The sequence below is a fragment of the Podarcis gaigeae genome, assembly GCF_964106915.1.
Source record: "Podarcis gaigeae genome assembly, chromosome: 2".
Classification (NCBI taxonomy): Eukaryota; Metazoa; Chordata; class Lepidosauria; order Squamata; family Lacertidae; genus Podarcis; species Podarcis gaigeae.
The window spans coordinates 57,585,752-57,609,173 of NC_139679.1; the positions used below are offsets into that span (position 1 = coordinate 57,585,752).

At 41.7% G+C, this 23,422-nt stretch overlaps 2 protein-coding genes across 17 annotated transcripts in view; both read left to right on the forward strand.

Annotated features, from left to right (window-relative positions):
- Nucleotides 1-23,422, forward strand: part of MEIKIN (meiotic kinetochore factor) — a 130,598-nt gene that overhangs the window by 39,909 nt on the left and 67,267 nt on the right. The gene's annotated exons all lie outside the window — the stretch shown is intronic.
- ACSL6 (acyl-CoA synthetase long chain family member 6) overlaps nucleotides 1-23,422 on the forward strand; it is a 78,680-nt gene that overhangs the window by 20,010 nt on the left and 35,248 nt on the right. For 10 of the 16 annotated variants that reach the window (XM_083728425.1, XM_083728426.1, XM_083728420.1 and 7 more), the window contains one exon: nucleotides 20,455-20,675. In XM_083728425.1, coding sequence (XP_083584551.1) covers nucleotides 20,455-20,675 — 221 coding nt within the window. Of the gene's footprint in view, nucleotides 1-1,684; nucleotides 1,858-5,170; nucleotides 5,332-5,415; nucleotides 5,821-20,454; nucleotides 20,676-23,422 lie in introns of those variants that run through there. The other 6 variants (XM_083728415.1, XM_083728424.1, XM_083728419.1 and 3 more) reach the window with 6 other exon arrangements.

A 23,422-nucleotide genomic window follows, 5' to 3' on the forward strand; every position in this document is an offset into this window, starting at 1 on the left:
ACCAGCAGTCCTTCTCTGTGTTTATGGACACAGGCATAAGGGAGGCAGCTTAACTCCAGGAACTCTTGTGTTGGAAATTAGCACCAAACAAGCCTTATCATATGAACTCAGTAGACTTAAAAGCAACAATACCTCACCACCTGTTGCTATAGAAAGGTTGAAATTTCTTTAGGTAATGATTCCCCAGGTGGCTAGTTGTATGTGAATAGATGAGCACAAAAGGCAACGTGTTCACCTGCAGAAACAATGAATACTTCATCAAACCCAAAGCATTTGCTCTTCAGCGGTGACTTTGGCTAGTTGTTATTTTAATATCCTGCTGCATTAAACACTTGACAGTCAGGATTGCACACACTCACAACAGTCTTTTTTCTCAGTGAGGGATATGAATAACACAACAGGAAGCTAGTTAGCCCTTGAATGTTTGATTTCTCCTAAAGAAGCCTGCCAATTCACACACACCCCATCTAGCAAAACATCGTAATAAAAAACAACAACCATTGAATTTAATGGGGGCAGAAAGTCCAACAGGGCTTACAACCAAGGAAATCTACATAGGATTGACCAGAAGTAGTATTAGAAGCATCCTGTATGTGGTTTTTCCCCAGGACAATTGATTATTAATAATTATCATTGCATACCCTCTAACATTTCTCTGATGAAAATAGGGACATCCTATTCAATAATAATAATTTTATCATTTATAACCCACTCATCTGACTGGGTTGCCCCAGCCACTCTAGGCAGTTTCCAACATATATAAAAACACAACAAAACATTAAACTTTTAAAAACTTCCTTATGCAGGTGTCTCTATCAGATGTCTTCTAAAGGTTGTATAGTTACTTATCTCCTTGGCTCAGGGGTCACACAACTCTATACCCTCTGATGAAAATAGGGATATCCTCCCATGCCCCACAACATTTGTCCAATGAAAATAGGGACATCCTAAGGAAAAGCAGGGAATTCTGGGATCAAATCAGAAATTGGGACGTCCTATGTAAATCTGGGGCTGTTGCTGGAAAATAGGGACACTTGGAGCATCTGTTTTACAGTGCTAATTAATAAATTTGGAAGTATGAGGCACTTTCCAGTGATGGAACAGTGTCGTGTGCATATCTCAGACTTAGCAATGCAAAGTTGTCAGCAATTGACCCAAAATACATTTGCCTCATCAAGTGCATCTTCCAGTTCTTTTCCCCACCTATATCCTTAGCAATGAATTTAAGCCTTTGGATTGAATAGGGTATGAATAGAAGAATAATTGCTCTCCCGCCTATTAAGGTAGCATTGGCCTTATTCAATGTAAACAAAACCAGAAAAACAGGGGTACAAATAATTCAACAGGCTCTACCTCTTCATGCCAGCTTTTGAGACCTGAAATGTGTCTACAGCTTGTGGTACCCTATCTACAGTGGGACTCTGGAATGCTTTGGATGGTGGGATCTCTCAGCCACTGGTTTCCCTGTCCTCTTTCTAGCTAGGGCTGGTGGGGGTTGTAGTCCAACAAAATCTGACGATCCAAAGGTGCCCCATACATATCGGCTATAGATTCTTACCTGGGAGCAAGTCCCACTGAATTCAGCAGGACTTCCTTGTGCATACATGGAATGGATTACACTGTGAAAGAACTATAACTTAAGTCAACTGATTGTGATGTAATAATGGAACAGTTGAGCTGATCAGTGTCAGTAAAACTTGCTAATGAGAGCATATTTCTGTCACCCTAAAATTGCCCACTTTTACAGCCTGTTTTAACGTTGCTCAAGTAGTGAGGGCTACTACAGAACTGTTCTTTGCTGCTAGGGGCGTGCAACTCAGCACCTGCGTGGGATTCCTTGTTGCCTTCTGTGGCCAGGTGAATTGTTAAATGAGACTCTTAAGTTGTGTTACGATCCATAAGGGACAAACTATGCCCAGTTGTTTGCATGCTGGAGCTCACAGGCTCATTCTCTCGCATCTTCAGTTAAAAGGATCAGGTAGTAGGTAATGGGGGGAAATTCTGCTTGAGACTCTGGATAGCTGCTGCCAGTCAGAGTAGTCAGTATTGGCTTAGAATGTAGGAAGATTCCTATTTTTGTAGCAAAGCATGTTTCAAAGGCTGTACTATACTATATCTTGATAGCAACATAGTCAGTAGGAAAGGCACCTGAAATGTACTGTGACAAATAGGTCACTTGTTTGCTAATTATACTTGCTGTCGCACTGGCTACAATTAAAAAGATACAATTAGTCGTACTGGATCATTATGCATGTATTATTACTGAATCCTCCATTTGTTCTGTTGGATTATGGATATAGAGTTGTTGGACCTTTCCACACTTACCACTTATAGTAAGGCAGTTGCTGTTTTTTTCAGATTTTTTGGCATGCTGCCACACAACTAAGTTATTATTCAGCTAGTATTCCAAAATAATGTACTCAAAAAAGCCCACTTTTTCTTCTACCACAAAAATTTGACTTATGTGAAGGATGCAGAATGGATCCTCAAGTTTTTCATTTGTGTAGCGTGTGTACAGTGGTACCTCGGGTTAAAAACTTAATTCCTTCCAGAGGTCTGTTCTTAACCTGAAACTGTTCTTAACCTGAAGCACCACTTTAGCTAATGGGGCCTCCTGCTGCTGCCGCACCACTGGAGCACGATTTCTGTTCTCACCCTGAAGCAAAGTTCTTAACCCAAGGTACTATTTCTAGGTTAGCGGAGCATATGTAACCTGAAGCGTATGTAACCCGAGGTACCACTGTACAGTCATCATCCTGGTTTCCGTGTGGAAGGGGATGGGGGCCCTTTTGTGTCTCCGTGCTTTCTTTACATCTGGTTTCCCACAGGCATCTGGCTGGCCACTGTGAGAACAGAGTATTGGTCTCGAAGGTCCATTGACCTGATCCAGCAGGCTCCCCTTATATTCTTAACTGATAGTGGAGGGGCACACAGCAGAGTTTCCCCCAGGGATCTGAATGATAGGAATATGCTCATCTGAAGGGCAACCTTCACTAGCTTTAAGGTCTCAACGACTGATAAGAGCGATTCCAGGGACTGGGTGGCTCCCCTCTTATGGAATACCCTCTCCAGGGGTTTGCATGAAGCCCCCTCCTGAGAGTTTTTAGAAGATCCCTAAGAACGTTTTTATTCTAATCTGATGTAGGTTAACTGATTTTATGGCACTGTGGATTGATGAAGAGGGCTTTAATAACTCCCTGTTATTTTAACGAGACTTAATGCTGTTGTTGGTTGTTTTAGTGTTTTGTAACTTTACTGTGCTATTTTGTTGTAAACCAGGGGGCAAGCCTTGGTTACAGTTCTTGGTTTGTCTGGAGAGAGGGCCAAGTTCAGCAGCAGAGGAGGAGGAGCAAAGCAGCCACCACCTCTTCTCTGGGAGCTCACATATTTGCTTGTTTGTGCCAAACCATCGTTTGCTAGTTTGTGCTAAACCATAGTTTTACATGTGAATCAGGCTTCTTGGGAAGTTAAGGATTCTCATTGGAGAGGAGAGGAGAGAGTATGGCACCCAATATTACATCTCATGATTATTAAGAGCTTCTGGTACATAATATTATGTTTGCACCAGGCATGTGAAGGGTAAAGATAACCAAGTTTCCTTTCTCCTCAAGAGGCTTATCATAGAATTGTAGAATTATAAGGGAGCCCAAGGGCCATCTAGTCCAGCCCCCTGCAATGCAGGAATTATCTGGATTGCAGTCAGTGATGAGGACAGAATAGTTTAAAATTCCCAAAGATCTCATATGTAACAAAGTTGTTTTCTGTTTTAATCTCCTTTTCAAATTACAACAGCTCTTGTTTAGTCATTTTGACCTGTTTCCATAGTTACTTTTTAATATAGTTTTAATATAGTTATACAATATGAGTGATGCTGCTGTTTCTGTGGTTACACTGAACATTAATTTACACCACATCTCCCCTCCTGCTTTAACTAAGTGTATCTGAAGAAAAGAAAAGAAAAGAAAAGAGAAAAAGAATGCTTGCTTACAATGCAATAAAGGGAGATTCCAGACAATGATTGGTGGATGAAACTTTTGGATGTTTTACAAGAGTTTTACTTCCTGAGTTCCAAACATTCAGTTGAAGATTTGTTCAACCGGCAGCAAGCACAGCAGATACAAAAGAAAATCAGGCTTTTGCATTATACTGTTGAAACCTCTTTCTGACCCAATCTCTAGGCCTGTGGCACTTTGGAGTTTCAAAATTGTGTATGTTTGCATTTGTATTTGTCAAGTGCCTGACACTTGACACTTGCATCTAGGAAGGGCTTATACTTTGCATGCTGAAGCTCCCAGTTTCAATTCCTAGCATATTCGGTTAAAAGGATTGGGAGCAGGACTAGGAAAGACCTCTAGTGTGGAACCTATGGCTTTTCGACTCCAACTCCCATTAGTCCCAGCCACCAAGGCCAATGATCAGGGATGATGGGAGTTGTAGTCCAACAATTCCTGAAGGTCCGCGAGTCTCCTCTGTGCTGCCTTAAGGCTTTGCCGGATCACAGCCAGAGGAGACAGTCATATGGGGCAACTATTTGATTTGGTGGCAGCTTCTTAAGTTCATTCAGCTTGTTGTGTCAGACTTGCCCTAATACAGTGCCTTCTCATGGAAGAAAACCTGGTCTGAAATCTTGGGAGAGCTGTGGCCAGTCATTGTAGACAATCTGTGAGATGGCCAATGGCCTGACTCTGTATAAGGCATCTTTGTTGGTTCCTATGGTATGCTGACAGGGCTTTTTGCTTACATTGCTATGCAGCCTAAGGCAGGGATAGGGGAGCTTGGCTTGCAAGCAATTATTATTGTTGTTGTTGTTTCCACAACTTTATCATTTCCCCTCTTATTAGTTGAAGAGGTGTTTTCCTATTGGCACCCTAGTTCTAAACAAATTCATTTTAGTGGAATTTGTCTCCAAGCAAGCAATTTTAGGGCCGTACCCCACTTTCCTTAAGTAGGCAGATAATTCATGTTCCAATCCTATGGAGCCAAGGGCAGCCTTTTTAGTTCTGTGTTGCAGGATTTGCCCTTGGTTGGCGTGCAGGGATTCACAGTATGGTGCATTTTCCAGACGGGAGCAGTGATTTCAGGACATCTGTCCCGAGGGAGAACTGGGCGTAGGAAAGAGGCACTCATGCCCAGCTTTTCAGGGACTTGGAGAGGGTGGAGCTTCCATTGTTCTTTTGAATCTTAGTAAGAGTGGAGTGATGTTGGCTGGCTCCTCAGAACGGCATCTCCCATGCTGTTGCTTTGGTGCTTTGTTAGGGAATGAGGAAGAGGTAGCTCTGAGTCAAAGGATATGCTGGTGTGTGGGAACCTTGAAAGCCCTGTTTGGACCAAGTAAGTAGCTGCATTTTATTTCGTTCATGGTGTTGCGGAGATGTGCTGGTTGTGAAGAGGAACTTGCTGCACATGAATGCCAAACCCTCTGCACTGCAAGATTTTTTTAAAAAAATCTAATCTCAGTTGCTAAAGAAGGAGGGGAATAACATAAAAACGGGGAAGAGGGCAAAGTCCTTTTAGTTTTCCCCTTGGAGGATAAAACTTTTGATCTCTGAAACATTGTTAATCCCTTCTTGGAGTTGCTGGTACAAAACTCTTACCTCAAAAAGCGTTCTGTGTTAGTATTTAGCACTGTGTGCCAAGGACACACTTTGAAACAAACACTTGGGAGGATGGGAATCTTTCTATTGGGTGATATTTAGTGCAGAAAACCCTGAAAGCCTATTGAAGTGCTATGATATGTTACACATTGGCTGCTCAGTATTTCTTTGTAAGGAAGAGGATGTAGTCTATACATGAAGATCCTAAGATCTCCAAGTATGAAAAGTAAGTGGTGTGCATATACGTTTTACTAATTTAGCAGGATGCAAATAGATTGCCTGGTGCATTTGACCCTGTTTTGGAAATTTTGGGGTTGGTTGAATGAAAAATAACTCTGAATGTCATGTTAACGACATCTCTGTTTCCCGGCAACATGCCAGGAGAGCTGTACGTATATAAAGGAGACGCTGAGAGCAAACCCAAATTATAACAATAGAGTGGAGCAAATAATTGAATGAGCAATCCTAGCAGCAGCAGCAGAATACTTTTACTATAATAGCTTTTCGGATTTAAAAAAAATCAAATTAGCGTAACTGTCTACGTGTGTTTGTGTATCAATGTTTGTGCTCCTATGTATTTGTCATTTTTCCAACGATGAAGAGATTATGTTAAGATAGCGGCATTGGTGTTACCAGTAACCCAAGATTTTGCTAGTTGGATATCTACTCTTTACTCAGCAAAGTGGCATCAGACTGCAGCTTCTAAGTATTTGAAAAGCTTATGTTGCAGATGAACATTTCAGCAAACAGAGGGCTTTTGGCCCTGACCCTTAGTCTTAGATATTTTGGAGGCAATAAACACTTTGTTTCCTAAGCTCTAATCAACTGAAACATGAATGAACAAACGAAGCTGCAGACTGGGGCAGCTTTTTCATGCTTCTGCAGCTATGTGGACTTTGACTGATTGTGCACCACAAAAAAGCATTGAAGCTTGAGTTGGAAATATGTGACAGTATTTTAAAAAAATAAAATTATTTGGCCTTAGGGGGCAATTCTTTCTAAATAAGATGCTAGTTAAATTTGCCAGTTCCACATTGCCTCGAAAAGCACCAGTTTGCAATGGTAAAGGTTGCAGTCAGTGCATGTTTTTCTTCAGATAGCTGCAAAGGGAAATTGAGACTGAGATGCAAAGTTGGAAGTTCATGTGGTGTAAAAATCCAACTTCAGTTTCATTACCCCTTTAGAGTGGCAGTGGATACTGCCAGTCAGAGGAAGACATTTTTTGAAAGGATACCTTCCTACTGATGGTTTTTATTTCATCGTAATTTAGCAGTGTGTAAAGGAAAGATCATGAGACTTGCTGATTCTTTTTGCAGTTGTTTCCCATCTCTTTTGGCTTCTGCTCAATGCAGTGAGAAGATGGGTGCATTTATATGTCAAACTGCTGTTCCCAGGGTTCCCAAGAGAATATTATGAGACAGGATGGCAGGCTGCACTGTTAGATAAACTGCTTCCCAATCATTGCCTCCTTCACTTGACTTTGAATTATAGCTTGCTTTGGGAGCCAACAATGGACTGGAACCCCCCCCCATTCCCCCCCAAAAGTAGATTTCATTTAACTTCATATATCCTGCCTGCTTTTAATAGGTGTGGGAACCATCTGGTGGTGTTAGTAGGTTGTTGCATATCACAATTCTATGAGCAGTCTTATTGAATGTGAACTATAACCTAATTTTAGGTCCCATTTATTTTAGTGGTAGAGGCCTGAACACATGCTTACTTCTCCCATTAAAATAAATGAGATTTAAGAATGTGCTTGAGATTGGAAGTAACATTTACTTGGATGGAATGTCCACCAAGTCAGTGAAACACTTGGAATATGTTTAGAATTGGGATGCAAGTTAATGGTGACATTCCATGTGAGGTTTTCAATATCTGTACTTCGTGTCCTGGGTACAATGTTCTCTTGCGCAGCCCAGCACAACATTTGCTTGAAGGTAACGTGCATGGATTTCAATTGGAAATTGCTTTGGATAAATACGTTTAGGCTTGCATTCTTCATTATAACCATAAAGGTATTTTGGATTGTAGTAGGAAATATAGGATTGCAGAGGAGCCATAGGAAGACCTACATGGCAATATGCTACATAGCATCATCAGCATATAGGCCACAGGTGATGAACCTTTTTCAGCCAGAGGACCACATTGCCTTGTGGGAAGCCTTCTGAAGGCTGGATGCCAGGGGTGGCTGGAGTCATAGGCAAAAGTGAGTGGAGCAATGGGTATGGCTCTTACAGTAGGCTGTATTCCAGTTGCACTTGAGTTGGAAGCTGGCCGCTGTGAGAACTGGATACTAGACTAGATGGACCTAGATGATCTAGCAGGCTTTTATGTTCACACATTCTCTCTCTCTCTCATCCACACCCACCTCTCCATTATTACATTCCAGCGAGGCAAAAGCACTCAAGGAAGAGATGAAGCCGGGCCAATGAGAAGTGTTTTAGGCTAGGAGAGTCCTGACAACTGGATAGAGAGTCCTGGAGGGTTGCATTCAGCCTCCAGGGCTGAGGTTCCCCATCCTGATACAGGGAATTTAATTATGCATTAATGTTTATAAGGACCACAAATTCCACAAGTTAAGGGAGCCATCTTTTGAATTCGTATGCACTGTAACAAGCCAATAGATGACACTGTGAAGAATTGTAATGGCCTGATCTCACTTGGTATTCAGTCTGAGTGCGGGAAGTCCTCAGATGTACTGCTGCACACTCTGCATTTGCGGTATTGTGTGGGAAAGTTTGATTCCCATTTCTAGAAGATAAATGTAAAAAAACACACATGAGCAGTTGTCCAATTCAATATATTTTTATTTGGATGAGAATAAAGTTTATCAGATTTGCAGGTGACACAAAGCTGGGAGGGATGGCTAACATTATAGAAGACAAAAATCAAGATTCAGAATTACACAGGTGTACTGGAGCAGGGAGCTAAAGCAAAAGTGTTTACATTCAGGATAAAAAAAATATAAGGCCCTGCATTTGGGTAAAAATTAAACAAAAAAGCAATGTCACAAATGTAGAATGGGGAGACTTGGCTTGAAAACAGAATTGTGAAAGAGATCTGGACATCTTAGGGCTCATCCACATTTGTGTTCTCATGATTTCAAGTTACTGGTTGGCTCAGAGGGTGCCCCCCCCCCCACTTTCCCAAGGAAACCTGCTGTTTTCTGCTGAATCGGAACAAACGTCAGTTGGGTTTTCTGCAGATTGATGTCTGTTATGATTCAGCAGCAAACAGTGGGTTTTCCCAAGGAAACTGGTAGAACAAAACAACAACAACCCCACCTTTCAGAGCCTTGGCTTGAAATCACAGGACAAAGAATGTGTGGATGGGCCCTTAGTGGATGTAGCTGAGCATGAGCTGGCAGTGAGATATAGCTGCTAAGAAGCATACAGCTGCTGCTGCTGCTACCACCACCCAGGAGGACTCCCCTGCTCAATGCCTGAGGGCCCCAGTCCTGCCACTCACTACCTGGCCTAGGTTGCCTGATGGGCTCTATAAAGGACTACTGCTGCTGCTGCTGCTGGGCAGAGAGGGCTCCGTTTTGTTTGTTTTTTGTTTAAATTGCTGTTACTTTTTACCTATGCCATTTTAAACTGTGATATTAATGCTGTATTCTTAGTTTTAGATTTTGATTTATGTGGAAATTGTTTTCCATTTGGTTGTGTATCTTTTTGATGTGGTTTATTTATTGTTTATGACATTTGTAATTATGTAAATCTTGTCATGTTGTAAACCGCCTTGAGCATTGTTTTACCTGTGGAAAGGCAGCATACAAATAAAAAATGATGATGTTGATGATACTGCAGTCTTAGGCCTCTAGGCAGGAGCACAGTATTCACAACATGAGAAGTAATAACTCTGCACTATTCTGCCTTGGTTAATCCATATCTTCAGAACTGTGTTCAGGGGTGCCACATTTTAAGAATGGTCATAGACCATTTGGAGCATGTCCAGGGGAGAGAAACAAGGGTGCTAATGGGCTAAAAATCAAGTTCTGTGAAGAGCAGTTGAAAGGTCTGGGTACATTCAGCCTGGAGTAGAGTGCAGACATTACATTGGTCTTCAGATATCTGAAGGTCTGTCATGCAGAAGACAGAGCAGACTTTTTCTCTGTTGTTCTGGAGGACTGGATTAGAACCAATGGGTGGAAACAGCAGGGAAGCAAATTTGCCTATGTGTTAAGAGAAACATCATAACAGTATTTGACAGTGGAACAGACTGCTTTGAAAAGTGATGAGCTCTTCTTAGCTGGAGCTTGCTGCTGTGCTGCTGTCCAGCTTGAAGGCTTCCCACAGGCATCTGGTTGCAAGAACATAATGCTGGACTAGGAGGGCCATTGGCCTGGTTCATCTTGCTCACCATTTGTTCTTATGTTCAGAGGCCAGACAGCCATCTGTCAGTTGCATCTGCATTAAAGTAGGAAAGGGATGAGGGAATTCTGTTCAAGGCATTGTTGTCACCTGGTGTCATTACGATTATGACTAGGTGATTGACAGGTAGGCTGCCTCATCCACCTGCCCAATTTGGGCCTTAGGAAGACAGGATCTTGGCCCAGCAGTCTGAAAATATTTCCCAATCCCCTTGTATGCAGGAGCATATAGAATACACACCAGATTCTGACTGAGTGTGCTGTTTGTGTTTGTATGTGGAAAATGGGATTTGCAAGTCTTGCAAAGTTGCCTTACCTCTACTAAGAGTAGAAGATTACATCCAGGGTAGGCAACCTAAGGCCCGTGGGCCGGATGCGGGCCAATCACCTTCTCAATCCGGCCCATGGATGGTCCAGGAATCATCATGTTTTTACATGAGTAGAATGTGTCCTTTTATTTAAAATGCATCTCTGGGTTATTTGTGGGGCCTGCCTGGTGTTTTTACATGAGTAGAATGTGTGCTTTTATTTAAAATGCATCTCTGGGTTATTTGTGGGGCATAGGAATTTGTTCAATTAACCCCCCCAAAAAAATATAGTCCAGCCCCCCACATGGTCTGAGGGACGGTGGACTGGCCCATGGCTGAAAAAAGTTGCTGACCCCTGGATTATATAATGGCAGCATATCATCTAATTTTTGAGGGTGGAAAAGAGGCTGAAACTTTCCAATGGCAATTCTGTTCCAGTTCTATCTGCCAGAATTGGCCCATTCACTAAAGCAAACCTGTAATAAACCCCCCCCCCACACACACTTTCTTGCCTATTTTAAAAGGGCATTTTACTCAGTGTCCTGGGTATATCATTCGCTGAGGAAAGAAGTTCCATTAATTAGTTTCACTTTGCCAGCTATGGGTGTCTGGTGGAAGACGGTATCATGGTCACTATGACTGTGCAGAAAGTGAGTAACTGCATGGTCAGCAGGCATGCACAGTCTCTTGCCCTGCGAAGTAAACCTCTGGGCCCTGAGAGGCCAAACAATACCTGTGTTCCTTTATCCAAGTGTCTGGTGGCCCCCATTTTGATGAAGATTATGGACTACAACACCTATGTGTGCCTGGATGCAGCTTGCTAGTTTGGTGGGCGTCTCTGACTCTTAAAGGTTAGCATTAGCATGCTAGCTTTGTTATTTTCTGTTCTGTACTTGAATTCCCAAAAGTATCCTTCCTTACACTGTTAGTCCTTTATCTTTTTACTGGTAATAGGTTCTTATGCTTATGCTTCTAACCTCCTTAATAAAGTATTGCATTTATCCTGGTGTGGTTTCTTGAAGTAAGCCTGGCTCTAAATCTGGTACCTGGCTGCCTGGTGCTCCTGAATAATTTGTTTGTTTGGGGCTTAAGAGATAGAGAGTGAGTAGACAGTTTGGCGCTTGTCTCTGTGAATCCCAAGGATGTCCAGAAACAGTCTGGGGGCACTAACAGGGATGATGGCTGTACTACCTGGCAGGGTTGGTTTTCACCCTGGTTATTCAATACCCCATTACAGCTCAGGAGATTGGCATCCAGGGTTCGGGTAGAACATTCCTTGGGGGTGGGGGCATTAGCAGCTTTGAGTATTCATTCTCCCCATTTCTACAAAACCTAATTTCTCCTATCTCACCTGTTGGATGCTGCTGCTCTCTGCTAGCTTGACTCAGATGGAGTTATTTTTGTGTTGTAAGTATTGGGCCATGTCCCAAAATGGGGCTGCAGACTCCAGGCCGACTCAGGACAGGGTCATTGTCAAGCTGCTCTTAGATAGAAAAATCAAGATTAACCTTTCAATGTGTTGTCCTAGTCAGAATATCTGCGAGCCACACAAATGAAGAAATCAGATTTGAACTGGAGAGAATAGCAGTACAAGTAGTTTAGAAGTATTGATTTTAAAAATATATTCCAAAGGTGGGAAGAGAGAATTCCAGGTTTGTTTGCTTTTAATATAAACATTTGTTTTAATTCTATACCTAATCTCCTCGGTTTATTGACAGCATTCCACTACAGAGTGTTCTCCTTTTACTTAATTGTGTGCACAGCTCCCTTTATTTATTAAATTCTGGTCAAAATATGTCTTTATATGGCTCCATGAATGAATGTATTAGCCCATGCAATTGATCGACTTTGACTTCATTTGCCCAAGTTCATTACTGACTCATCAGAATGAAAAAGATGGGAGATAGTCATAGGTGCTGAACTATTCAAAGCTTCAAATGGGGAAAAAAAGAATCTGAATTCTTATTTAATTCAGTGGCATATATGCCTAGGATGTTTGCTTTTCTCCCCTCCCAACTGGCACCACACTAGAATATTTCCTCCCTCCCCAACAATTTTAAGGGGTGTGTGGTAAACTAACTGTTCTCGAGGTTAAGCACGTAAGGAGAGCCCTGCTGAATTGGACCAACGGCTAATCTAGTTTAGCATCCTGTTTCCCACAGAGGCCAACAGGATGGCTATGGGAAGCCAGGACAGCAACATAATAGCCCTCTCCTCTTGTATCCTAGCAACTGTTATTCAGAGGCACATTGCCTCTGCCCCTGGAGGTAGTGACTTAGTAGCCACCCTTTTCTTCCAGGGACATGCCAGCAAGAGATAGTTACCAAGAAGTTACCACCTCAGGGGGATGTTGGATACTAAACTGTAAAATGTAAGCACAACTTACACAGCAAATTAGAAATGTAATATTGAGCAGCGCAATAGTCACTTTTGTTGCAAAAGAAAGGAAGAGTTAAACTTGCTTCTACTTGGAAGAGGAAGTGCTTAGCAGCACACGCATAATAATACTGCAATAATATCAGTCATGAAGAGATGATGGTTTGTGTGCCTGCCCATCAGTTCTATTTTTGAAGCTAATCTCTTTAAGGTACCTACTAACAGTAGCACCTGTGTGTCTCCTGGCACCAAATTGAATAGGAAACAGAAAGCAATTGCTTAAACTGTAATTTAGGCAGTGTGATGATGTTCATAGCTAAGTAATTGTTGATCACTGAACATACTGATATAGTGCTATTGATTGAACACATGGCAATTTACGAAGAACAGGTCTGATAGGTCCTTTACCCAACAATCTGCAAAAGAGAAAGCCACAACAAGAAGAAAAAACTGTGGAAGTGGGGACAGATAGAGGCGGAGGTAAACAGAATAAGAATAATGGGCTTATTTCAGCCTCACATACTTAATAGGAGACAATTGGGGCAAGGATGTTGTTCTAAATGCTTCATGAAACAGAGGAGGAACTGAGGAGTGATTTGATGGAGGTGAGGAGAAAGGTGTCTCAGAAGCCATTCTGAGAGGCGTAACAACCAGCAAGTGAGAAAGGGCAGAGTCATTTTAGGAAACAGGAGGGTGTTGTTGTTGTTGTTGTTTAGTCGTTTAGTCGTGTCCGACTCTTCGTGACCCCATGGACCAGAGCACGCCAGGCACAGGAGGGTGGTGAAATACAATATTAATATTTTGATATACTCTTATCAATTCAGGTGTGAATGGGATGGTTGGTAACCTACTTCTTACTAAAAAAAAAAATTCCTTCCAGTAGCACCTTAAAGACCAGCTAAGTCAGTTCTTGGTATGAGCTTTCGTGTGCATGCATACTTCTTCAGATACTTCTTCAGTAAGATACTTCTTACTATACATTGTAAACTTGGTTTCTGATCTCAAGGTACAAAATAGGATGCCTATGTGTTTCCCTATGTGCCTATGTGTTTCCCCTTTAAAACACTTGGAAGTAGCAACTGGAAAAGGATTGCTTCATCTTCATGTATTTGGGAAGAAGCTGGTGTGTGTGTGTGTGTGTGTGTGTGCGCGCGCGCGCGCAACCTTGTAGCCAACATGTATCATCCTTCTGAATTATTTTATACTCATAAATTTCTCATGCTTCCTCTTCTAAATGTGGCTTTAAACCCTTTAGTTCATCACCATACTCATCCATACTCCATACTCAAGGAAATACTCATCCACAGACTGTGCTTGGCAATCCTGAACAAGTTGATTCAGATTTCGGCCATTAGTTCCTAGCTTAGGATTCTGCCAGGACTGGATTTAGTGACCTCCTCATTATTCTGCTGCATATTCGGCATGAAATAAATATCACAGTTGTGCATTTGAAACAGATTTGAAAGCCACAAAATGAGGGGGAAAGAGATGGATGCAGAGCCCAATTGCAACTGGATATGGGGTGTACAGTATTTTCCCCACTATCAAACTGCATGCTTGAACTATCAAAACCCGTGTTACCTGAGGAACCCGGCCAATTCACATTTCAGAATGCTTTGCTGTTGTTTTGAAGCAAACTTCTTATTGTCACAGTTGTAACAGATATCTTCAAGTGTGATTACAGGATGTATCCTAAACAGTGCATCTCAAAAGCATCGCTGCGGGTGTCTCTGAATACAAGGCGATGCTGTCATGGCAACAGGGTGTTACTTAGCAAGCATTCCACTTTGTTCAGGCAACAGGGGAAGGGTTTTGAATTTAGAAGAGAGTTACACGCACTCACACTGTTGAAGCTGCCAGAGAGTACATGGCTGCAAATGGGGAGGCATCGAAAGGGATCTGATTTTGGAATCTGTTAGAGAAGGGGATATGAAAGGAACCTTGCATTAGGCAGCAGTGATGAGAGGGAGCTATGAGGGGGAAACCTCGCAGGGGGACAAAAGGTAAGAGACAAAGAGGCTGAGGGCAGCACAGACACATGGAATGCAATGAAGTGGATGCAGAGATCGTTGTGTGAAGTTGATACAAAGGGAAGCAGTAGAAGTCGAAGAATGTAAGAAGATATGGTGGGAAGCAGGGTTAGGGGAGAAATTTGATAGCATTGAAAGCTGAATCTATCAAGTTAACACATTCTAAAATAATACGTGAACTGAAACACAGGGCTCCTTTGAAATGTGCATTTATCTGAATTCTGCAATACAGTTCTCCAATCCAACAATGTTTGTATGTCTTAGGGGGAAGTGCATAAAAATGAATGCAAAACATAGATTATATCAGGGAAAATTGCTTGAAAAAATATGTACATTGGTCAAAACTGCATATAAAAATGTGTTTATCGTGAGAAATTTGCAGTAAAATCCTGATGAATTTTCAATTGCTAACTGCTTCAAAATGTGGAGAACTGAATTTGAATGTGGAAAAATAAGAACCAAAAGTGGCAGATCCTTCCATCCTTGGCTGGAAGACTAGGGGGCTTATTTGGGCTCATTAAGGTGTTGACATTTGTATGACACACTAGGTTAAAGGCCATGCTGAATCTATAAAAGGTGCAACTTCACCAAACCTTTCCTCACACACTAGGCTCCTCATATATGCCAGGCTTATTAGAGCAAACAGCTAGGAAAGACCGTTCATAGTGCAAAACAAAATTATATTTTAAAGCTGCCATGGCTGGGGGATTCTTTAAAAACACTGACACTATCACCACCAACATCAACAGGCCACAGAATTTGTCAGTTTCCAAGATAAGGTCATATTCATGCTGTGCAACCTTTTGTTTTTCATTGTAGAGAGTTTCCAGCACGAGAAACATCTCCTTTCAGTAAAAGAGCAAACAGACTTTCCACCAAGACTCTTCTGCCCTGTGTAGTCATTCTCTTCCCACCTACTAAAGCAGAATTGGGGAAAGAGAGCCATCACAGTAGATAGGAGGGAAAGTGTTACTCACACTGGATAAATCTTGTACGTGCAAAGTAGCTGGAAATATTTAGAGAAGTGCCTCACCCTCCCTTGTTCTCATCCTTCTCTGTAATGGCTAAAACAAAATGCTTGTTTCTCCTATCCATGATCGTAGTGCATGTAGTAGTGGGAGACTGAAAGTTCTGTTTTGCATGCTACAGAAAAGCATGAGGGACTGACAGTATAAGCCACTCAGATTCACTATTCTTGTAAAACAAAGGCCTTACAAAATGTAGTGACCTCTCCGGAGTAATTTGTGGTAGTTTTATCTTGTTACCCACAGCCTCTGGCCAATGCCATTCCTCTTTGAGCCATGACCCTGATTCAAATTGCCTTCCTGACACATCTGCTTTTGGGGGAAATAGAGCATCCAAAATGCCAGTCATGGCATGCCATTTATCAGGTAGTTTGGTCTGATCATCTGTAGGCTATTTCCTCTCTTTGTCCAAGGACTGGTCCCAGTCTACCAGAAGTTACCAGTGCAACCAAAGAAGACTTCAGGTCTAGGTCTATGAGTTGCTGGGTCCATGGTAGGGAGGGGCTTGAATAAGGTTGCGTCCTTATTCTTTTAAAGAACTGTGAAGTAAATGGTACTGGATATCTTGTTTCACACCCTAATGTGAATCCTAGAAGACTTCCACAGTCTCCTTAAAATTCAGTGAAGTTTTTATTGTTTGATGCCTTATTGTGTTTTAATTTGTTGGAAGCCACCCAGAGTGTCTGGGGTAACCCAGTCAGATTATTATTAAGGGCTTGAGAAATTTGTAGCACTTCTTGAACAGATATCACACTCATTGACTGTTGAGGGGACTCCTTAGATAGTGAAATAGTTTCTCCTGCTCCACATCTGAGATCACTCATCTCCACACTTCACTCAGCGGTCCTGTTGAAGTATGAAAATGAATGCATTGTGGGGAGGAGCCAGTAGCTGGTCTCACCCTTGGTTGTTTGTGCAGAGGCCTGCACCTGAACAATACTGGCAGGGTAAGTTGTGCATAGGGAGCCTACAGGCATTTGGTTTCATCCACATGAGTTGTATGCCAAGGAGTGCCATCGAATCAGGAGTAGCCATAGTTTAATAGTAGAACACGTGCTGTGTGTACAGAATGCCCCAGGTTCAATTCAGGACATCTACAGTTTAAAAAGGATGAAGTAGCCTTTTGATGGGAAAAGGCCCTTGAGAGCTGCTGCATCAGATTATATTGGGTTAGATTACCAAGGATCTGACTCTGTGTCAGGCAGGTTCCTATATACCACGTTCACACACTGTTTTCCTTGTAAACACCTGCACAGGGCTAAAGCATAGGAGCTGTAAGGTCAGACCACACTTGAGCTATCATTACATCAATGTAGGTGGATTTATAGCACCCTCTCTTGCTTGCTGAATGTAATATTTTCTGTTTTGTATAGATGTTGCAGTGCTTATTCAGTGGGAGCTGTTGGGAGGAAGGGAAAGGAGAATGTTAGCCGCTTTGAGACTCCTTCGGGTAGTGATAAAGCAGGATATCAAATCCAAACTCCTCTACTACATCCAGTAGTGATGTTAATGAAAGGCCTGGATGTAGAACAAAATAAGCACATAGGTGACAAGAAAAGTTCAGGAAAGGATTGATTATCACACACTCTTAGGGCTTTGTTTTGTTTGTTTGTTTGTTTGTTTATTGAATTTATATACCGCCCTATACCCACAGGTCTCAGGGCGGGTCACAGAATAAATGCACATCCTGAAGCAACCAATAACTAATTGTGTGGTTTAAAGTGTGATAGCTCAGTCAATAGAGCATGAGACTCTTAATCTCAAGGTTGTGTGTTCGTGTCCTCTGGTGGGCGAGAGATTCCTGCATTTCACGGGGTTGGACCTTGTGGTCCATTCCAGCTCTACAATTCTATGAATCTATAGGGTGATAAATCTGCGGGAATGAAAATTAAATGCTTTACCAGAGCGATAATAGCAATGCATAGAATTTACTTTAACCCAAATCTACTTAGAGAAAATAGGAATTATAATTGTCTGAATCTGTGCTGCCAAATGGTACTGAGTCACTGCTTTAAAGCAGGCAAATTGCACAAATATTGGCTTGGATCCTAAAATATGTGGACATAATGAAATTAAAGGAAGGAAAGTTTCCAGTTTCTTCCTACCCCTTGCAGTGGTTACACCCACAACTCATGTTGACTGTCTATTCTCCTTCCCTTGTTCCATTCAGCTTCTGGGTCTTTCGTGTCAGCTGTAAGCTAGGTGAGCTGCATGGTGTCTTATCACTGTTATATGCTCTGCCAATCTGATCCTTCCATTTCTACTACTTTTGCAAATCCCATAAATTCCAGCCCTGCCACTATTGCCAGCCCAAACCTATGGAGAAATTATTATCACTTATAATATTAACAACCTGGATTAGGAAGGTTATTGTTTACAAAGCCCTCTCACCTTTTAATAAACGTGATTTGACTATTGTGTCTCAGCACAGTCTGGCATCATGCCTGGGTGCTCTGCTCTGGGTCCAATGGCTGGCAGGGATCATCATGGCCGCCTCTGCAAGCCATTGAGTTTTAATTGAGCCTGCCCACAAACTTTTTACATCAGCAGTGGACTTACTGGGCCTGGGTATGCAAGTTTAAATTGCAACCATCTTCTTCTTCTATTAAATTTGTATACTGCCCTATACTCGCAGGTCTCAGAGCAGTTCACAGGATAAAATCACAATATAAAAACAAAAAAATACATAATCAAAATAAAAACAGGTTACTTACCTGAGCCTAGTTTTACAAAAAGCAGATGTGATACAACCCTGCTTCTGGCTTGTGCCACTTTTGATACATGCTATTTTGCTGTTTGTCATTTTGTTTTGTTTTTGTAAAGATGCCTTGAATTGTCTTTAGTGAGAGAAGGCATCTAATAAATTTAATTATTTATTATTATTATTAATAATAATAGCTAGCTAATGGGTAGGCACATGCCTGAATATTTCCTGAATAGAAAAAGATAACACATGAACATGGAAAACTAGTACATCAGAAAAAAGACAATGGTTGTTTTTTCTGTGTGCAGATATTCCTCCCATGAAATAGCATTAAGGCATGAGAATTCCCACAGGCAGCCAGAAGCTGGGTTGCTACCACACATGTTGTGAGAACATAATCTGCAGTTTTCATACTTCCCCAACTTCTCTAATAGCTTCCTATCTTGTACTTCAGAATGCTATGCACAAAGCTAGACTGAATTCCTGACTTCTACGCTTGATTATTTACAAACCATTACACTGAGGGATAAAGCCAAAGAGCTTGGAAAATTTCCAAACAAACAAAACGGAACATTGTGAGCTTAATGAGAGAGAGAGAGAGAGAGAGAGAGAGAGAGAGAGCGCAACAGACAGACAGACAGAGACATAGCTACACCCTCTCTTCAAAGATATTCAGAACTCTCCTTGTGGCTGGCAATGCCATTGGATAATTATCTCTGTTCCATCACTGAACATGAAACCAATGACCCACTGGAGCGATTTGTCATTTCTGAAACTGTCTTTCTGGGAGCTGGCCTTGCCTTCGCTGAAGGGACAAGCGTAGGTGAGCTTGTGGTTGTTGCAGGATGAACTAGTGGGTTTATGTTGGGTGCATTTTAATTGTGTGTCCTCTCAGTAAAGTACTACTGCGGTGCTTCTCTGTGAAATAGATTTGCTGTGGCAGTAGCAGCCCTGTGTCCTGTAGCTCTCTGGAAAGCTATTGTAGTCTATTGGACCTGAAGTGATGGCTGTAGTTTGCCTAATGCCACCTGAGTTTTGCTATATACCAGCATATCATTCACTGCACCAAACAAAACAATAAGCACCCTATGTTCTGATGTCTGTTGGCAGGAAATTAAGCTACAGCTTTATTTTAAAAAAACTGGTTTCTTATAAATTCTTCAAGGGTGCTCAAAGTGGAGGCAAGTAAACAAGCAGGTTTTAAGCATTCTCAAAGATGTACACCGAAAGTGTTATGGCTTTAGTTCTGGTCTAAATTTTCTGTTAAGGGTTTTCATAACTGAGGGATTTGCTGCTTCTCACAGACTTGCTTTTGTTTTCAACATGCTGTGATGTCATGTCATTATGAGGTTGTTATTGAGGCTTAATGATATTTGAAATGAAATCTGTAAGTAAGCACCGAGCCCTTCTCTTGCTGGAAGCAGCTTTTGTGTGGGCATTTTCAGTTGTTTTCTTAATAAGACTATAGTTATAGGAGAGGCGTAGCAACCATGAGTTGGTTGATATATTACTTGGGCCACAGAAAGTGGCATGCTAGTTACAAGTGTCCCATTTCATCCCCTGCACCCCGGAAATATTACGAAGCAAGATGCACTATGGGTGGGTGTCAAGGCCCAATCTGATTCAGTGCTGGCCGGGGCTGACACAAGACCCTTGGCTGCTGAGGTAAAGGAGAAGATGGCCTTGACATCTGAAGGGAAAGCGTTCCACGTGGAGGGCATCACTACTGAGAAGGCCTTCTGCCTGGTTCCCTGTAACTTCATTTCTCACGGTGATGGAACCAGCAAAAGACCCTCAGAGGAGGATCTCCATGTCTGGGCTGAATGATAGAGGTGGAGATGCTCCTTCAGGTATACTGGGCCGAGGCAGTTTAGGGCTTCAAAGGTCAGCACCAACACTTTGAATTATTCTCGGAAATCTACTGAGAGCCTGGGAAGATCCTTTAAGATTGGTGTTGTATGGTCCTAAAAAATCCCACCTTTGGGCTCCTCTGTCTTTTGACCCTGCTATGAACTAATTCATTGTTTCTCCATTGGGTTCTGCAGAAGTTGCCATTTCAATCTTTGAAAAGATGCAAGCGCAAGAGATCCTCAGGAACCTGCGGCTTCCAGAGATTGAAGACTTCAGTCAGTTTTTCCGAAGTTTGCCGGCTGCTACCTTGGTTGGCATTGGTGCCTTTGCAGCTGTTGTTGCTTACTGGTTGGCCAGCCGGCCAAAAGCAGTGAAACCACCATGTGACCTCCTGATGCAATCAGAAGAAGTTGAGGTGAGTCTTTATGCTCTTTACAAAGAACAAGAGTTGGACTTTATGAAAAGTTGTTGCTGTGTTTTTGCTGTGCTTTTTTCATTAGGAGGCAGCATGGCTCTTACATTATTGATTTTTTACAATATTCATAGGCAGCAATCTTAAACGTTGTGACAGTACAATTGATTTTAACAGAATGGCTTGCCCAAAGTGGTTTTTGAGTTTTCCTCTGGATACTAATAGTGACTTTATATTTTCCAAAAGTAAAATATGGTATTTTAGTACATGGATTCTGCTCAAAGACTTTGTGAGTGAGTTGTAGTGGGTGTGTTAAGGGATGAATATTTCTAAATGTATTGGTCAGTGTGAGATATTAAATTACAGAGCAATTCAGTCCACCTTGTGTCAGGATGGGGAGGGAAGGATGAGTCGGATTGAGCAAAAGTATCTCTCAGCCCAGCTCTGCCACAGGCAGCCACTACCAGAGTGCATTGCAGCAGTGCAATCTTGGAAGTCACCTGACAGATATTATGGAGAAATAGTGTCATCAGCATACCGATTGCAATTTGAATCAATATTCATCATGACTGCTCCCAAAGGCTTTGCGTCAATTCCCTGCGGATAAAATAGCGCCCTGTGGCACCCTATAGCATAACTGCCACGGGTGCAAAAAACCTTCTCTTCATCTTACTGTCTGGACTTGGCTACTTAAGATAGCTGTAGAAGCACTGGATGTCTCACTATGCCCATCCCATGGAGCCTGCCCAGGGGGATATCATGGTTGACTGTATTAAAAGCCACAGGCAGATTGAGAAACAGAAGTAAAGTTGCCCTCCTCTTCTTTCTCCTTTGGTAAAGATCACCCAACAGGATGGCCATGGCCTGCTTGATATCATAGCCTGGCCTGAATGCAAATTGAAATGGGACTAGATAATCCATATAATCCACAAATGCCTGTAGCTGCCTCTAGGGGTAGGTATTTGCAACTGGTTGGTAGTTTGTCCAAGCCAATGGATCCAGGGCTGGCTTCTTTAGGAGTGGGCACAATATCACCGCTTTTAAGGCAATAGGGACCACCCTCTCACACCACATAGTGTTAACCCACGGTCTGGACCCAACCAATCATCCAATCAAATCCCCTCTGCTAAACCAAGAGGGACCTTGTCCACATCCTCAGTTGTATAAACTTAAACTGATCCCATGAAACATTGGACTGTGTAGCATTGAGTAGTTCAGTTGGAGATACAAGAACAGAGCCAAGGTCACTCCAAAGTTGAGGTATATATCAGAACAAACTTAGTACGACCTGCTTGTCTGCAGATTACTGCCATGTGCGCCTCTCAACCACATATTTGTTTCTGCAGCAAAAATGCCTTGATCCAAATAATTACTGAAAATTTCATTAGCTTGGTATTACTATGATATCTTATTTTTTAAAATATGTTTGTTTGTGATGAACAAGCACTTTCAAGAAAGCACTTGCTGGACTGAATTCCAGTTCTGTGGAGCAAAGTGTTTTTTGTGCTGACCTTCACCGAAAATGATAAAACATGGGATATCTAGCTGCCTAAATATTAATGAAATATTTACATGTTTGTTTTCTGAAAAATGAATGATGCAATACAATCCCCTTGCCATTGTTCTTGTTTGTAATCCTTGGAGACATATTTGTAAAAGCCTAGACAAAGCAAGGTAATTATACTATTGAGATTCTTGTTATGATACTCAAAAACTCCTCATTATTATTTCATTTTTAAAGCCCTTACAAAAACTTACCTATGGTAATTGTGCACTCTAATCCTTTATGCTTTTGGGGTTACCTAGTGTTATCCAAATATATAATTTTGAGACAGCTGAAAACAAACTACTTGGGCACGGTGGATGTTGAAGTGGTTTTATCACATGGGCTTATGAGGGATTGCTGAGGCAAATGGACTGCTCAACCAGTGATACATGAAGCTTTCCCCCCTACTCTGAGAAATCACCAAGCAACCATGCAGTAAGCCTAGAAAGTCCAATCGGAGAAAGGAATTCAGAATGAAAATACTGAAGGGGCAGATGTCAACACAGAGGAATAATTAAGAATACATTGACTCTGAACTGTAATGATGAGATCTAGTTTTTTTCAAGTCCACTAATCACAAGGATCAGCCATACCTAAACCAGGTATTTTCTTCAACCGATCTGGATAATGATGACCTAATAATAATAATAATAATAATAATAATAATAATAAATGTCCAGGCTGATCAGTGGATTTATTCATTTTATTTGAAATAGGAAAGTTCAGGAAAATTTTGATTGAAACTTTACTTTAGGCTACTCTTTGATGTATAAAATAAGGAGACAATTAAAATGTTCCCACTACATTAGAAATGAGATAGTAGGCCACAAAATTCACATTGTGCCAGTGTTCAACTACATAAAGAGACACTGTCAAAGGTGAGTAGGGGGAAAGCAACTGTTTTGAAGGTTGAGGCACACAGCTGTGTATAGAACAGTATTCCCCCCCCTCCAATTGACTTCTTTGTGAGTAACATGAATGATGCAGCAAGACTCATGAAATATACATTTAATTCCATGCAAGTGTCCACAGGGAGCATTTCTGCAGCCAGCGGTAAGAGTATTTTGAAAGCACATTGTACAAAACAAGGATTCAGAAAAATCAATATGGCAAAATTGCAGGTTTGGAATGTTCTGTAATGTTATGCATAAACGAAGCATAAATAGAAACTTTTAGCAAGCAATTATGTTTTCACTGCACCGTA